This window comes from Desarmillaria tabescens (assembly GCF_030435595.1).
Source record: "Desarmillaria tabescens strain CCBAS 213 chromosome Unknown EV420scaffold_17, whole genome shotgun sequence".
NCBI classification, from domain to species: domain Eukaryota; kingdom Fungi; phylum Basidiomycota; class Agaricomycetes; order Agaricales; family Physalacriaceae; genus Desarmillaria; species Desarmillaria tabescens.
Window position 1 is genome coordinate 412,690 of NW_026848316.1, and position 17,337 is coordinate 430,026.

General features: G+C 49.2%; 4 protein-coding genes across 4 annotated transcripts; 3 read left to right on the top strand and 1 right to left on the bottom strand.

Annotated features, from left to right (window-relative positions):
* The first annotated feature begins 732 nt into the window (after window positions 1-732).
* Window positions 733-8,696, top strand: EV420DRAFT_1542933 (NADPH-dependent glutamate synthase). Its single transcript, XM_060473179.1, has 15 exons — window positions 733-1,953; window positions 2,024-2,235; window positions 2,288-3,671; window positions 3,721-5,021; window positions 5,080-6,782; window positions 6,838-7,022; window positions 7,075-7,135; window positions 7,190-7,351; window positions 7,402-7,616; window positions 7,672-7,724; window positions 7,778-7,852; window positions 7,909-8,093; window positions 8,146-8,225; window positions 8,284-8,371; window positions 8,432-8,696. The coding sequence occupies exons 1-15, from the start codon at window positions 977-979 to the stop codon at window positions 8,489-8,491; spliced, it is 6,741 nt and encodes a 2,246-aa protein (XP_060330802.1). The 5' UTR covers window positions 733-976; the 3' UTR covers window positions 8,492-8,696.
* EV420DRAFT_1542950 (Metalloprotease) lies at window positions 8,675-12,637 on the top strand. The gene is made up of 19 exons (XM_060473180.1): window positions 8,675-8,974; window positions 9,033-9,202; window positions 9,255-9,422; window positions 9,475-9,574; window positions 9,628-9,981; window positions 10,034-10,137; window positions 10,193-10,485; window positions 10,534-10,982; window positions 11,036-11,246; window positions 11,305-11,416; window positions 11,464-11,513; window positions 11,565-11,619; window positions 11,679-11,799; window positions 11,859-11,902; window positions 11,954-11,961; window positions 12,013-12,135; window positions 12,185-12,248; window positions 12,299-12,409; window positions 12,464-12,637. Exons 1-19 carry the CDS (start codon window positions 8,956-8,958, stop codon window positions 12,500-12,502), a joined length of 2,595 nt encoding a protein of 864 aa, XP_060330803.1. The 5' UTR covers window positions 8,675-8,955; the 3' UTR covers window positions 12,503-12,637.
* A 527-nt stretch (window positions 12,638-13,164) lies between these two features.
* EV420DRAFT_1542954 (uncharacterized protein) lies at window positions 13,165-14,816 on the bottom strand. The gene is made up of 5 exons (XM_060473181.1): window positions 14,471-14,816; window positions 14,403-14,417; window positions 14,101-14,351; window positions 13,696-14,041; window positions 13,165-13,647 (listed from the first exon to the last, which is right to left on the bottom strand). The coding sequence occupies exons 1-5, from the start codon at window positions 14,712-14,714 to the stop codon at window positions 13,628-13,630; spliced, it is 876 nt and encodes a 291-aa protein (XP_060330804.1). The 5' UTR covers window positions 14,715-14,816; the 3' UTR covers window positions 13,165-13,627.
* EV420DRAFT_362538 (uncharacterized protein) lies at window positions 14,790-16,858 on the top strand. The gene is made up of 8 exons (XM_060481847.1): window positions 14,790-14,986; window positions 15,039-15,481; window positions 15,540-15,746; window positions 15,798-16,046; window positions 16,107-16,373; window positions 16,426-16,502; window positions 16,555-16,587; window positions 16,638-16,858. The coding sequence occupies exons 1-8, from the start codon at window positions 14,965-14,967 to the stop codon at window positions 16,738-16,740; spliced, it is 1,401 nt and encodes a 466-aa protein (XP_060330805.1). The 5' UTR covers window positions 14,790-14,964; the 3' UTR covers window positions 16,741-16,858.
* The last annotated feature ends 479 nt before the right edge of the window (window positions 16,859-17,337 follow it).

The window sequence follows — 17,337 nt, forward strand, 5'->3', positions numbered from 1 at the left end:
CATTGATTCAAGCACTGCGTGTGTCGGGTGCTAGGTAGTACACCCCAAACCTTGGACGAGCTTTTAAGAGATATAGCTCAGACTGAGACTACTTTTGCATCCGATATTTTTTCAGATCTTCCCAACGTCATTAGGAGTAACTAGAAAAATCATATGGATCAGGATCTTATTGACTCGCGGGAGAACTTGATCCAAATTTCCTGTCGAATCATTTCTCTTGGCTGTAATTACCCCACGTCCAAAACTCCGAATGAATGTTGGAAACGAGTAAGATTATGCACGTTCTTGGAACTAGCGCTGGGTGAGAATGCCTGATGTTAATAACATACCTAGTAATCACATGAAAATAACATGTATGTAACGTTAAAAACATCGGAGGGTCCCAGCAGTGGTGTGAAATTCTGTGAGAAACTCCGGTGGGATGAGCCTACGGAACGGCCTCTTCCAAGGCTCCAAGCATCATCGGTCACTAAGATGACTACTTCTAGGTGGTGTGCTTGTTGTCGTACACCATGATAGATTTCGATTTACCTTTGATTTACCTTGTATTCATACATATATGGTCATTTCTGACCGCGTAGCGAAATAACAGGAAAATCACACGTTTTTAACATGTTATTTGCGTGTTAAAAACAGAAAAAACTTTCCGTGCTGCGCGCGATGATGTCATGGGAAACTCACAGTTATTACATGTGAGGATGAACCTCACATGGGGGGTGCAACCATTGTCACGTTAAATACTTTGCCGAAAAGCATTCTCACCCAGCGCTACTTGGAACGCAGATGGGTGGTGAGAGTCGAGGATTCGAGGCAATTCCAGCTCTCCGAGATCAACCGATATCTTGATCGCCAATCGTGATCGTCTGGCCCGCTATTTAATTTTCGCTGTACCTGACCCCCTTTGAGCTCATCTTTACCCGTCCAACTGTATAAGCGAGCGCTAGACTCGCGGATTTCTGCGTACGGCTAGCTACACATGATCCAGCCGAGTAAGCTATCTACTAAAAGTAAGCCACATGAACAGATGACCACAAGGTATGAAGGAAACCCGCAAGGACCGTTCTTGGCCGGGGCCTCGAACCAATCAGAATCGCCGGATTGTCGGTACTGCTCGGCCGAGGTTTCTGCGGAGGGGTATGCGTCCGCTCGATCCGTTCTTCCCTTCCTTCCACCAGGACCACTTTGCAAATTCTTTTCAACGGTCCATTCATATTTTTCCTCCTCCTTGACCAGCTACCACCAGTATCCCCTTATTAGTTCTATGGCCAGTGTTGCCGTCGCTACCCCTTCCTTGTCAGATTCTTTCCCTCTAGTATCCGAGTCTGCGTCTGCAGAAAATATTACTGGCTTCTATGCCGTCGAACGTGATCCTAACTCTTGGGCGGGTGCCCTTCCCGCTAACCAGGGTCTGTACTCCAACGAGAACGAAAAAGATTCCTGTGGTGTAGGTTTCCTATGCCATATCAAGGGGCAACCCAGTCACAAGATCGTATCCGATGCTCGACATCTACTTTGTGCAATGACTCACAGAGGTGCCACCGGCGCTGACAGCAGAGATGGAGATGGCGCTGGTGTGATGACTGCCATTCCCCACGAGTTCTTCAAAAGAGAGGCTGAAAGAGACATTGGCTGCGTTCTTCCTGAGTCCGGAGAGTACGCAGTTGGCAACGTTTTCTTCAAGGCCAACGACCCCGTCCTTCTCCAAACTCAGCAGGCGACCTTTGCCAAGATTGCTAATGACCTCGGTTTGCGAGTTTTGGGATGGCGAGAAGTCCCTACTGATGGGACGATCCTTGGCCCGGCAGCGAGTAGCAAAGAGCCGGCTATTGTTCAGCCATTTGTTGTTCTTCGAGCTCATTATGGTGACGGTAGCGTCTGTCAAGGTGGGACTTTCGATGCAAAATACTTTGAGCTTCAGCTCTATGTTCTTCGCAAGCGCGCGACTCATAGCATGTTTGTGATTTCGTTCTTATGTGTTCTCAACCAAGCTTATTGTATCCCGGACTTGTTTTATTATCTAAAGTACGCTCGCAAAAGGTTTCTACGTTTGTTCGCTGTCATCAAAGAACATCGTTTACAAAGGTCAACTTACCCCGCCGCAAGTGTACAACTACTATCACGACCTCAACCACGTCCTATATCGTGCTCACTTTACTCTGGTGCACTCGCGTTTCTCAACGAATACGTTCCCCAGTTGGGACCGGGCACAGCCCATGAGATGGGCGGCGCATAATGGTATGTCACCGAAATGTACGGCTGCAATACGACTTCCTGATCCACATCAAAGGTGAAATCAACACCGTCCGAGGGAATAAGAACTGGATGCGCGCTCGAGAAGGCGTGCTCCACTCCCAGAATTTCGGCGATCAACTTGAGCAGTTGTACCCCATCATAGAGACCGGCGGATCCGACTCTGCTGCTTTTGACAACGTTCTTGAGCTTCTTGTTGTCAATGGCGTCGTCACTCTTCCTGAGGCCATCATGATGTTGATTCCCGAGGCCTGGCAAGGCAACGAGAATATGGAACCCGGGAAGAGAGCATTCTACAACTGGGCGGCATGTCTCCAGGAGCCATGGGATGGTCCTGCGCTGTTCGCGTTCAGTGACGGCCGGTTCTGCGGTGCGAATCTTGATCGAAATGGTCTTCGACCCTGCCGATATGTCGTCACCAGCGATGACATCATGGTTTGTGCGTCCGAAGTTGGTGTCATATCTGTTCCTCCCGAGAAAGTCGTGCAAAAGGGTCGTTTGAAGCCAGGTCGCATGTTGCTCGTTGACACTCAGGAAGGAAGGATTGTTGACGACAAAGAGCTGAAGAGAGCCACTGCTTCCAAACAGAACTTCGCTTCATGGGTTGAAGCGCACATCCTTCACATACCCAACATCATGAAGCGGGCTCGACGTAGTCATGTTGTTCTTGAGCCTGTTCTTGATGATTCGCCTCTCAGCAATGACCCCAAGCTGTTGGCGTTTGGCTTCACTGTCGAGCAGCTCAACCTACTCATGCTTCCTATGCTTTCCGACGGAAAGGAAGCGTTAGGATCAATGGGAAATGACGCTCCTCTAGCTGTGATGGCCACTCAACCTCGCCTGATCTATGACTATTTCCGTCAACTCTTCGCTCAAGTTACGAATCCCCCGATTGATCCCATCCGTGAAAACATTGTCATGTCTCTGGAAGCGTACGTTGGCCCGGAAGGCAACTTGCTAGAGATGAAACCTGAACAATGTCATCGTATTATGTTACCCTCACCTGTCGTCTCCATCGAAGAGATGAACGCTATGAAGAACCTCAAATCTGCCTACAGTACCTGGCCGTCAAGAACTATCGACATCACCTTCCCGAAGGAAGAAGGTCTTCCTGGTTATCAACTTGCTCTAGAGCGTGTCTGCAGTGAAGCCACCGAAGCCATCGACGATGGCGTGAAGGTGGTAATTCTCTCGGATCGAGCGACGAGCTCTGGTCGCGTTCCCCTTTCGGCCCTGATTGCCTGTGGAGGCGTTCATCATCATCTTGTTCTTCAGAAGAAACGTGCGAAGATTGCCTTAATGGTGGAAACTGGTGAGGCTCGTGAAGTTCACCATCTCTGCGTTCTGGTTGGTTATGGTGCCGATGCCGTTTGCCCGTGGTTGGTGATGGAGACTATACACAAAATTGGCCGAGAGAAACTGTATGTATTTCAGTGTGCAAACCGTTTAACTTGCTCATTCCTTTCTTAGTATCAAAGGCGACAAAACAGTTGCTGAACTTATGGACAACTACCGACACTCTGTTGATAACGGTATTCTCAAGGTCATGTCAAAGATGGGTATCTCCACGTTGCAATCCTACAAGGGTGCCCAGATTTTCGAAATCCTTGGCTTACACAGTCAAGTTGTCGAACGATGCTTCATCGGTACGGCGAGCCGAGTTCAAGGCACGACCTTTGATCTTCTCGCGATGGATGCTTTTGAGCTCCATGAGCGTGGTTGGCCAACTCGTGACACTATCATCCCACCCGGCATGCCCGAGTCGGGCGAATATCATTGGCGTGACGGAGGCGAAGCCCATATCAACGACCCCGCGGGCATCGCCAACCTACAGGACGCAGTGAGGGAAAAAAATCAAGGTGCCTACGATGCATACTCCCGGAATGCCGATGAACAAGTTAAACGAGTTCAATTACGTGGACTGCTAGAATTTAGGTACGAGAACGCCACGGCTATTCCTATTGAACAGGTTGAGCCCTGGAATGAAATCGTTCGTCGATTCGTCACCGGTGCAATGTCATATGGGTCTATCTCTATGGAAGCACACTCCACTCTTGCCGTCGCTATGAATCGTCTTGGTGGAAAGTCCAACACTGGTGAAGGAGGTGAAGATGCAGAACGGTCCCTAATTCTCAGCAACGGCGATACTATGCGCTCTGCCATTAAACAGGTTGCGTCTGGAAGGTTCGGCGTTACATCCAACTACCTGGCCGATGCAGACGAGCTCCAAATTAAGATGGCGCAAGGTGCGAAGCCTGGAGAGGGTGGTGAACTACCAGGACACAAAGTTTCGGGATCTATTGCACGCACTCGTCACTCTACCGCCGGTGTTGGACTAATTTCTCCTCCTCCACATCACGACATTTATTCCATCGAGGACTTGAAACAACTCATCTATGATCTCAAGTGTTCGAACCCCCGTGCGCGTGTTTCCGTGAAGCTGGTGTCAGAAGTCGGCGTTGGCATCGTAGCGAGTGGTGTCGCGAAGGCGAAGGCAGACCACATACTTATTTCTGGTCACGACGGTGGCACCGGGGCTTCCCGATGGACGGGGATCAAATACGCAGGCTTACCGTGGGAACTGGGTTTGGCAGAGACACACCAGACCTTGGTGTTGAACGACCTCCGTGGCCGAGTTACTGTCCAAACCGATGGCCAGATCCGCACAGGCCGGGACATTGCTATTGCATGCTTGTTGGGTGCGGAAGAATGGGGTTTCGCTACAACGCCGTTGATTGCGATGGGTTGTATCATGATGCGAAAATGTCACCGTATGTTTATTAATATTATTATTCGCACATTCATGTTTTTATTGACATTTCCGACTAGTGAATACTTGCCCTGTGGGTATTGCCACCCAGGATCCTCAACTCCGTGCCAAATTTGCTGGCCAGCCCGAACAAGTCATCAACTTCTTCTACTATCTTGCCGAAGAATTGCGCGGTTACATGGCTAAGCTGGGTTTCCGTACTATCAACGAGATGGTTGGACGAGCGGATATGCTCAAGGTCAATGAGAAGTTGCGTACACCTAAGACTGCACACCTAGACCTCTCTGCTCTCTTGAAACCGGCTTGGCAGATGCGTCCCGGTGCGGCAACGTATCGCGTCCGCTCGCAGGATCACAAGCTTTATATCCGGCTGGACAACAAGTTTATCGATGAGTCCGAGCCAGCCCTCACCAAAGGTCTCCCCGTCCACATCGATTGCGATGTTACCAATACCGACCGTGCCCTGGGAACTTCACTGTCGTATCGCGTCTCTAAGTCCTACGGTGAAGAAGGCCTTCCGAAGGATACTATCCACATACAAATGTGCGGATCCGCCGGTCAGTCTTGTGGTGCCTTCCTTGCACCAGGTATCACCATCGAGCTCGAAGGTGACGCAAACGACTACGTCGGCAAAGGTCTTTCTGGAGGTCGTTTGATCGTATATCCACCCAAAGGGTCCACATTCAAGGCCGAGGAGAATGTCATCATCGGAAACGTCTGTCTGTATGGCGCTACTTCCGGCGAAGCCTTCATTCGTGGTATTGCTGCTGAGCGTTTCGCGGTCAGGAATTCTGGTGCCAATGCTGTAGTCGAGGGGACTGGTGATCATGGGTGTGAGTATATGACCGGCGGGCGAGTGGTTGTTCTCGGCACAACTGGACGCAACTTTGCAGCCGGAATGAGTGGGGGTATCGCCTATGTCCTCGACACCGCTCACACGTTCGCCTCAAAAGTAAACATGGAGATGGTCGAGCTCGGCAAAGTCACTGATCCCCGTGAAATCGCCGCTCTGCGAAGTCTCATCGAAGATCATCGTCACTATACTGGTTCTGAGGTAGCGGACCGAGTACTGCACGACTTCCACCACCTTCTGCCTCTGTTCGTCCGGGTGATGCCCCTGGATTACAAACGAGTACTGGAAGAGCAAGCTGCACGTCAGAAGGAGGAGAAGATGAGGCAAAGTGTCATCGACCTCGTTCCTTCACGAACGGCCAGCCAAGTCGATTTGGCTTCTGAAGGCCTGGAAGACATCCTGCTGCCCAAGGGCCCACTGTCACAGTCTCTTCCGATGACTCCCAAGTCTCGTCATGAGCCTTCGGTAGTTGACCTAGAGGACTCCATTGTAGATGATTCCTCGACGAAGCTCCGTCTTAATAAGCTGGACAAAACTCGTGGCTTCATGAAGTACAAGCGCTTGGGCGAGGCCTACCGCCCTCCTCGCAAACGTGTCAAGGACTGGAAGGAGATCTCTACTCGTTTGACCGAAAGCGAGCTCAAGTACCAATCCGCTCGTTGTATGGACTGTGGTGTACCCTTCTGCCAGTCTGACACGGGTTGTCCTATCTCGAACATCATTCCCAAATGGAATGATCTTGTCTTCAAAGGCCAGTGGAGGGATGCGCTCAATCGGCTCTTGATGACCAACAATTTCCCTGAGTTTACTGGTCGTGTGTGCCCTGCGCCTTGCGAAGGAGCTTGCGTTCTAGGAATCAACGAGCAGCCTGTCGGCATCAAGAGCATTGAGTGTGCTATTATCGACAAGGTAGTTCGTGTTTTCTGGGAGGCATACTTTCAGCTGATGATTTCTTTGAACTTAGGGCTTCGAAATGGGTTGGATGGCTCCGAACCCCCCTTCCTTCCGAACAGGCAAGAGAGTTGCCATCATAGGATCAGGCCCCGCAGGATTGGCTTGTGCTGATCAGCTCAACAAAGCTGGTCATCTGGTCACTGTTTATGATCGCAATGATCGCTTTGGAGGCTTGCTGATGTACGGTATTCCAAAGTAAGTCACACGACCTTTTCTTGTTGCATCGTTGTCTAAATGTTTTTGCTAGCATGAAACTTGACAAGTCTGTTGTTCAGCGGCGTCTTGATCTCATGGCTGCTGAGGGCATCGTACGTTTTCCGTGACGTTCCTGCATGGTGCGACGATCTTACATATTTATCTAGACCTTTGTCGCCAATGCGAACGTTGGGGTTGACGTGGATGTAAACACGCTTCGGGAGGAGAATGATGCAGTCGTTCTTTGCACCGGCGCCACATGGCCTCGAGACTTGAAGATTCCTAACCGTGAAGTCAATGGTATCCACTTTGCCATGGAGTTCTTGCAGGTATGTTCCGAGTGTGAGAAGAGAGGAGTATGTGTTGACGGTCTGCACAGCTCAACACGAAGTCTCTCCTTGACTCTGAGCTCGAGAATGGTAACTACATCAACGCCAAAGGCAAGGATGTGATCGTGATCGGAGGTGGTGACACTGGAAACGACTGTATCGGAACCTCGATGCGCCACGGCGCGAAGTCTGTCACGAATTTCGAGCTGCTACCTAGGCCACCGGTCTCTCGTGGGAGGGACAACCCCTGGCCGCAATGGCCTCGGTAAGTTCATTGTCCGCTCTTTCTGGCACGTCAAGCTAATGGAGTTTGACTACAGAATCTTCCGCACTGACTACGGTCATACGGAAGTTGCTGCCCACTTTGGAAACGGTATTTCTACCGATCATTTAATATGGATATTTTTGTACTGATCTTGTGAGCAGATCCACGCGAATACTGTATCTCCACCAAGGACTTTGTTATTGATGAAGAGGGTCAGCTCAAAGGTTTGAATACCGGTGTGTTGGAAATTACATTCATCCCAATTGGAATCAGGCTCAAATTACAATGACAGTTCGCGTCGAATGGACCAAAGATAGTGGCGGAAGATGGAAAATGGAGGAAGTTCCTGGATCTGAAAAATTCTTCCCTGCACAACTAGTCTTCCTGGCGCTCGGTTTCCTGGGTCCTCAGGTTGAAGCCATCAAGGCATTGGGGCTCAAACAAGACGCCCGTTCTAACATCCAGACGCCCTTCAAAGTCAGGCACTTTCTTTTTTTCTGTTGACGGTTGCAAGTTAACCCTTCTGCAGAAATATTCAACCAACGTCGAAGGTGTCTTCGCCGCGGGTGACTGCAGACGTGGACAGTCCTTGATTGTTTGGGGTATCAAGTGAGCTATCATAACATTTCGTGTACGTTAATAGTTCTCATGCCAACGCTCTTACCAGCGAGGGTCGTGGCGCTGCTGCCGAAGTCGACGGATATCTCAGTGCAGGGTCTACCCGCCTTCCAAGTGCGGGAGGTATTAAGACACGGGTAAGACATATTGAGACTCTTCTTTTTTCAACCTCAGCGACGCTGACCTGATGATTCTAGTTCTTCACACCGCCTCCAACCAACCTTGGAAAGCATTTTGAGGTTTCTGTCAGTGCCTGATATTCGCATGATGAAATGCCTTAGATCTGAAGGATGCTATATATTTTGGGGTGAACGTGTAAAGATCTGTGATGACTGTATGATTATCTTAGGTACCTTAGTTTTCGGGGCGACATTTATGATAAGCCTCTGGGTTTTCTGCTGAAATTCCATAAAAATCCTGTATTATACAGTGCATCAGTCAATATTGATTAGTTGTCTACAGTAACGCGACCCAAGTTCCGGAAATGCTGCAGTCGGCTGCCTGTCGCACCTCCCGCTTCCGGTCCACGGGTATGCGGACCGCTATTTGGTGGGGACGAACCTGCCAAACTCGGCATATCTCGTCGCCGTCCGTTGGCCTCATTGTACCCTATACCTAAGCCTTGCACAATCCTTGAGGCATCCCTAACGCAGCTTTTACAGCAACCACGACTCTCAGTGCTCTATCTTGAGTCGACTAGGCCGACTCTCAGTTCGTCATCATGGCGGACACGGCCGAAGGTTCGTTCGTTAGCCAAAATATGCTTTGATGACCGGCTCACGCGTTCCCGACGTGAAGAAACAGCACCACTTCTCCAAGATCCTGATGTTGAAGATGGAGAAAGCGCGCAAGTCGTTCAGCATCGCCCCTCTTTCGGCGAACGCATCACTTCTGTAGCACAGGAACCTCTTACGCCTCTCACAAAAGTATTGCTGGTGGTAGTACTTATTCTGCTGCTCCTGAGCTCGGTGGGTGTTGCCATTTGCATTATATTTGATTGCTAATGATGTCGTGGAAAAGATATTCATCGGCCTCTTTGCTGGTGTCCAACACAAACTGAACGCTGGGCAGGGTGGTAATCCTGACGGGGACAAACCAACTGAGACCTATACACTGACGGCCACTACAACTGCCCATGCGACAAAAACGGTTTTGCCCCCTCCGGAACCGACTGTCCAACCCCCAGAAGTGCGTTATATGTGTGTCATTATTTCACGTAAACCCAATTGACTCCTTGCAGCCGTTGTGTCTTACTCCGCAATGTGTCATTCTCTCTGCATCCATCCTGTCATCCTTAGATACATCACAGGACCCTTGCGAGAACTTCTACGAATTCTCCAGTGTGTGACTTCCATCTTGGTGTTGCATTGGTGTTGGCTGATCAGTCCCTCAGGCGGTGGGTGGCTCAAGGAACATCCCTTGCCCGCCGACAAGAGCAGTTTTGGAAACTTCGAGGCTCTAGCAGTACAGAACAAGCAAATCCTTCAAAAGATTCTCGAGGCTCCCCAACCAACGTCTGCGGTACCGACAGCCGATGAACAGCTTTTGACCAAGATTCGAGGAATGTACACCTCGTGTCTCAATGAAACCAAGTTAGACGAAATTGGCACCGAGCCCTTGTATCATCTTGTACAGACTGTACGAAAATTGTTCCGCGGGAACAGCACTGATATCAGTAATGTCACCGAGGAGGAGAGAACGAGTAAGAAAGGACTTACAGCCGCTATCGCATTTTTGCATTCTCGAGGTACGCTTTGAGGTGATATTTAATGGCCGGAAACCTTAATGTCGCGGTTCAGGTATCGAGGCTTTATTCTCTTTCGATGTCGAAGGTGACGTTGGGGTTGATCCAAACTTTATGACATTGTGGTTTAACCAGCCGTCACTCGGTCTTCCCTCTAAGGTGCGTGAATAAAAATGGCAGAATGTAAACGCAGACCTGACAACATATGCCATAGGAGTACTATACTGAGGAGTCCATTAGGGAGGTATATCAGAACGTCATTGAAAGGCTACTCTTGACTCTCATCGAAGAGGAAGAAAGCCTACGCAGCAAATTCAAATCAGATTCTTCTCCCTTAACGCATCAGGCTGAAAGTGTTTGGCCCCCTTGGCCTTGGCCTCCTTGGGGCGAAGACGACGACGACAAGGATGGTGGTAAAGAGCCGCTCAATCAAACCGAAAGGGCACATGAGCTCGCTAAGAAAGTTGTCAAGTTTGAGACAAGGATAGCGAACGCTAGTCTTGACCTGTAGGATTCACATACTGGCTCCGACCTATGGCTAATCTCTACTTTCAGGGATATTCTGCAAGAAGATCCAGTCGCCACTTACAACCCAGTCCCTCTCTCAAACCTGACGGCGACCTTGCCCCAGATTCGGTTTTCAGACTACTTCTCGACGTTCACTCCTCGAAATTTCCCAAACAATGTCATTCTGACGTACCCGCCCTACGCTGAATCACTCTCGGAAATACTTGATGACTCTCCTGCAGACGTTATTGAAACGTACCTCGTCGCACAGACTGCTCTTTCTCTGTCTCCGTATCTCGGGATGGGTACAGAAGCGTGGCAAGCGCAGAGGTCGCTGTTAGAAACATTATCTGGCATAAAGAAAGGCGCCGTGGGGGATCGGGCTGAGTACTGTGTAGGGCAAGTCGAATCTGCCCTTGGGTTTGCTACTGGCAGGTACTTTGTCAATGAAACTTTTGGCGGCGAATCCAAAGAGAAAGGAACCAAGGTTATCACCGGTTGGTGCCCTTCACCGTTTCACTTATTTGCCTAGAATAAACAAGTTTCACAGACATCGTCGAGGCCTTCAAACAATCACTCTCTCACGTCGACTGGATGGACAAGAAATCGGCGAAAGCCGCTTCCAACAAGGCAGATGCCATACACGTCAAAGTTGGGTTCCCAGTATCCCCTGACACCCGTAGTGCCGAGTCCATTGCAAGCTATTACAGACTCGTGGAAATTGACGAGAATAAGTTCTTCCAGAACGTCCTTAGTGCTACGTGGGTTTCCGTTATGTCTAGGCTCGTTATTAATGTGTCTCATCTGCTGCTTCCGTAGCACAAGTGAGAAGGTCAAAGAATGGTTCCAACTGGGCAAAAACCGGGATCCGGAGGCTTGGGAGATGTTCCCTTCTACGGTCAACGCCTACTTCAACCCGCCGGCCAATGAGGTGCGGCTATCTCGTGGCGTTTCCGGGTATTCGCTGACAGCAGACAGATCGTTTTCCCTGCCGGAATCCTCCAACCACCTTTCTTCTCTAAGGATTGGTACATAATATCATTTGTTGCCTGCGCCTTTCGCTAATCTGATACGCACAGGCCCGGCTACCTTGCCTACGGCGCCTTTGGACACGTCGCCGCACATGAGTTGACGGTTCGCGGCTATCAATATTTTAATCATTTAACTCATATCTGATATGAGGACCTAACTAGCACGCCTTTGACTCCGCTGGGAGAATGTACAACCAAGAAGGCAAACTAGAACAGTGGTGGACCAATTCAACGAGCGACGGGTTCCAAGTGAAGCAGGACTGTATTGTGAAGCAGTACTCTGGTAAGACACTTGTACCTGTACGTGATGGTGTGCGAGGTTCTAATGATGACTACTACCAGCGTACACAATTGATGATGGGAAAGGCGGAAAAGTCCATGTCAACGTGAGTACCTCCGTCTGGTCACAGACTTCTGTTGACATTTGAGGATTACAGGGCAATCTGTAAAGCGGTTTAATTTCGTTTCATCTTGACCATGAATGACATCGCTCCAGAACCTCAGGCGAGAATATTGGCGATACCGGACTCATTCAGGCTTATCGGGCATGGAGAGCGCAGTTTGAGACGTCCAGAGCAAAAGGGAACGAGTACCTGCTTCCTGGAGTGGACTTTACAAGGTTAGTTCGTACGTTTCATTTAGATATCATTCATTCATTTTATCCATAGAGAACAATTGTTCTTCATATCGTTTGGCCGGATATGGGCTCGAAGTATGAAACCAGCTGCTGCCGTGAGTTATCTGCCATTGGTTGGGCTCCTTCTCATCACTAATAATAATAGCTCCAACGCATTCGTACCGACCCCCATTCGCCTTCACAATATCGTGTCGATGGAACTGTGTTCAATATCCCGGAGTTCGCGGAGGCGTTCAAATGTTCAAAGACCGCGAAGGTGACATGGTTTACATCTCTTGTGGAATGGATCTACTGATTGACATTCATACAGCTTAACCCTCCACCAGAGAAGCAATGCAGGTTCTGGTAAGTAGATTTTCATAGTACGGATGGCTTCTAGGAATGGTGTGTAGTAATATTATTTTATCTTCTCCAACTGGAGATCTGCGTGGTCGTGAAGTTGAGTAGTAAAGCACTTCGAGAAGACAACTGTCTTCTCTGTCCCCCCTACTGTCGAGTGTCACCGACGCCGACACCCACTCGGCTGGAAAGTATCAATCTCCATTCATCAATGAAACCTTGCGAGTTTTGTGACTCCACCGCAGAGGTACCTCTTCTGGCTTAGGCGAATACGCCTCGACTTTCCTGGCTTCTCCCAGTGATATTGGGGTTTCAGTCGCTGAGTAGCAGCACGCCTTGTTAGGACGTGATTTGAGATCCTTCATTACAAAAATTATCATACGAGAAGACCCTTTCAATATCCCACCTGAGAATGCCTTGCTCTGGTGGTGTCATGATAGCTGTTTTTTCTTTCCCATGATTCCCCAGTTTTGTGCTCATAATCACATTGGTTGTCATCCATTCCTGTCGTCGCCTTTATCCTACTTACTATGTTGGTACTCATCTGGCCCAAGCAACAAAGCTCTATGGACCACGAAATGGTGAGCTTGACAAGGAACGTAGGCCCTCTTGAACCTGAAATAGACGCGTCGTACAAATCGTTCTATTTAGATAAGAAAGCAGGCTTGTACCCGGAGAATGTCAGCTTGGCTGGTGCGTTTTGACGAGAACCTCGTCTAAAACATCTGTTGGGGACCTGCCGCAACTAGTCAAGATACCGGACCACTAGCGCATTACAATGGAATGTACATTGGAGATTCTTGCGGGTGAAGACATTCGGGGTAATTATTACAACGATGAATATCATTATCATGCAGATGGGATCTAACCTGCTGTCATTGTCCTAAGGATATGGGTCCTTGGCGTGGTAGTTGAACATAATACACATATAATGCTTATGACCTCTCGGAATTGCAACAATCATAAGCGCGTAGTTGGTTAAGCCTTCCCCAGATTCAGCGACGTAAGTCTGATGCATTTCTATATTTTCTATGGTATATCTGCACTCAATTGATTAGCCGTTGCAAGTCTGCAAGTGCAATATCTACTAATCTCGGTTCTTCCCAACGTCGAGGCTCGAACCGAAAAACAATGATCACTGAGTTTTGACTTTCACTGCAGAATGGTCAGAAAGGGGACCACAATGCATGCACGAATACGTACGTTGGGGCTGCCACAGATGTCTAAAGTTTTTAACAGTCCGTCCAGCGAACAGGCCAGCCAGTAGGACTGCACATACAGCTCTGGCCGTGTCGTTGTCAACCGGCTCTACGGCTTTCCCGGACACGATACCGCCGTTCAGAAGATCGACGATAAAGGTATGCGCCTCAGCCCAGAAAGGCTGGACATGAGTGAGCAGGGCATAGAGACCCGTTATTGCCGGTGCGCACCACAAGTCTGCGGTAGTCCAGCCATACGGCAGGAGCTCCGGTGGGGTCTGTAACATCAGAGGCGTGGGGTGTATGAAAGAGAAAAGGTTAGTCAAGAAAAATCCGCCGTTTGCTGCAACCTTTGGTGATTATTCGGTTAGTAATATCACCGTGTTAGCCGTGAGTAACTGATACATACGAGGGAAGTGACGAGTAGTGTCCAGGAGGAGTTTGAGATATTGGACGACGCGTTAGCTGTGACGACTGGTGGTATGAGGTCGCAGAGCAGGAAAGCACGCGTGAAACCGTCGACAATGGAGAGAGGTAGTTCCATTTCGAAAGCGGGTGCGGGAACAACGGGGAGCGCATCGACAATAGCTTGGACGAGCGTGTAAAAGAGGGTCGTGGTGCCCGAGACCATAAAGGAACAGGGAACGCCAAGTAATGGTGCTGTAGATTTTCAACGTGAAGATCTTTGACTAGACAGAATAGTAAACACACAAGTCATGACTTCTCCTGGAAGAAAGTAAGTATTCATGACACGACACGGCAAACAGCCAAGTACGGACCTCTGAAAACGACAGTCAACGTTGCCAGAGCGCTCCGAGCGAATGACCTGTCTTCGACTAGAGAGTGCCCTGCTCTCGATACGTGTTCTCTGTGAAGCACTTCCTTCATCTGCCGGAGGATTAAGCAGAGGCGAAATGCTGCCACGACGTCCAGGGTGGTGATGGGTAACCCGAACCAGGTAAAGGGAGCCACAGGCCTCAAAGTATAGTCGAATATAGCGATTATCGGGTTCATTAGAGACATGTAAAGATAAATTCTAAGTCACAGTGCTGAGAGTCGTGGTACACGTGGAGAAGAGGCGGAACCCCGGTCCGATACGTAAACTAGGCTCTTGTCGCGACGTTACATACTCGCAGAATGACGAACGTTTTATCCAAAATACGAATTGATATCGTTTCTCCTCATAGCATCAGCTTCCGGGAAGTTTGCAAAGGTTTGCCACATCGTTATCATCGCGACGATAAGATTGTACAAGAGTCTCCTCTTTCCCGTCATGACTTCCGATTCCTCGTACGGTATGCCCTTCCGTAATCTCAAGTGACTTTCAGCGTTGATTTGTCTTCTCAGAGCTTCTGCAGTGTAGCCGTATACTTGTCGAGGAACTCAGACAGACCGCATGGTTCGAAAGCGACCATTATCGCACCGAAGCCCTCCTTTTGCGTCAGGAGCCTTCCTATCTTGCTTACCGGGTGAACCAAGATGGTCTCTTGCTTCGGCCTGAGGACCAGGAGTTTGAGAACCCGGAGTTTGCAGCTTGTATCACCAAACACTCGCTGCATAGTGTCTTTATGCTTGTTGCAGAATGGAGCGCCATCACGGCTTACTTAGAGGACATCGTACTGATTGACCGGACGACAGTAATGGATGGAACCCTTGAGGAGAGAGGAAAGCTGTTCGGTGGTGTTGCAAAGGTCGTGGACTCTGCCATACAACGTCTGGAGGAGAGCATTGTCTCTGGCATTATAGGAGGATCTAACATTGGGAGGAGAGTTTTTTCACCGAGTTTGCAGGTATATCTTCGTTCTCTCCTTATCATCACTGACTTATGAGTGGTTCCTCCAAATACAGATAGTATCCCTGGAAAGGTGTCTAAGCATACCTGACAATACCCTTGACGAGGCACTCTATCGCTTCGTGCTCAATTATTTCGGAAATACGACCACAGGGACACCTAGTGCGGTCCGTCAACATCTGGTGGACATGTTCGAAAGAGCACCTGAGGAAGAGATGCTCGGACCCTTGGTTGAACTCATTTCGCAGTGGTTAGATTTGCAGGTACCGTGCATCATGATATGTTACTGTTTATTCTTAACAGTCTGCTCCCAGGAGTTTTCTAGACTCCTTGACGCGGCTTCTTCTCTCCACCATCTGACACGAAGCGGGGATGAAACACGTCTAAGCGCATTTTGTTCTGCTGTGTCGTTCTTATACCAGACTCTAGATGAAGCGAGCTTTGAAGAACACCTCCGCAACGGCGTGGAATCTTTGAGGGACGAAGCTATCCTCCAAGAAATCTGGCGCGCCATTGATAAAGCAGTGGGAAGAAATTACAATAACTTCGAAGACATCTTTTTGGTCAGCGTCTCTTCCTGTCCTTTCAGTGCAAAGTTGGTTATTTTCCTTCCGTATGATAAGCCTATAACACCCTGGCGGAGACTGCCAGAGCTCGAACTCGAGGGTCTTTTATGTGGCTCAGTTCGCATCGCCGAATGCCGTAGAAAAAAGCAAAAGAAGAAATCCAAGCGAGTCGCACCTTACCCTGATTCCGATTCTACACTAGAATCAGCGCCCTCCAATCTCAAACTCTCTTTGTTCCTGGTGGACAAAGATGTCAAGGAGACATTTGACCACATCTTCGATTCCGCAAATAAGGGAAAACTCGAAGAGTGTGATTTTCTGACCGTACGTAGCCAAATTGCTCTTATAGATTTTTATTTATCGTGATAGTATGTAGGCCATGGTAGCTATAGGATTTTCGATCAAGCAGGCGCAAGGCTCGCGAATTACATTTATACCACCTACAGGTAGGGAATACGGTTCGCTCGCAAAAATTCCATTTTTCACGTCCTGTGCGCACTCTAACCTGTGGTTTGAAGCAGTGCTTTCGATATCATATGTGTGTCTGCATAGATTCTCCCCTAAACCAAGGACCTAAACACCTAGCAGGATACACAACGGCAATGACGAATATTTCGATCTCGCAAGCGCTTTGCGTACGAAGCTGCGGAGAGCCTACGATTGGGACAAGGATTACTTTGGTCTGAAGTAAAAGATTATCCTTTTATACACTTCCATTCTTTTCCATGAGTCTCAGTTAAGGATCTCACCTCATACAGTTTCCCTCACTCTCAATTATCCTCGTTGCGTTTTCTTCCAACCACTCCATCAGCACCTCTTCACAGCATGGCTGCCTCGCAGACGATAGTCGTCCCGGCCCAGGGACCATTCACTACCCGTTCTAAGCCTCACCCGTAGTTCCTCTATCCGTTACCTGGGAATCCCGACATGGTCATTGTCGACGAGTTTAGTCCTATCACATCCCTAGCTGAACAGCAATCCAAGTTTCGACCCCTCCCCCGAGTGTCATCGCCCCTGTTCGAGGTCAGGGAGGCCGAAAACAAGGGCCTCGGAATGTTTGCCACCAGGGATATAGAAGAGGGCGAGCTTATTATAAGCGAACGGCCTGTCTTCACACATCGTCTTTCATTGGAGAACGTTGTACGGTATTCTGGTGAGGGCAAGTCCTTCGAGATCCAAGCCGTCGAAGGTCTATCTCCCGAGCCTCGTTAGCGCCTATATGGATTGAAGAATTCCCTTCCCGAATCGTACCGGAAGGACGAGCTCGGAGGGATTCTGAGCACCAACT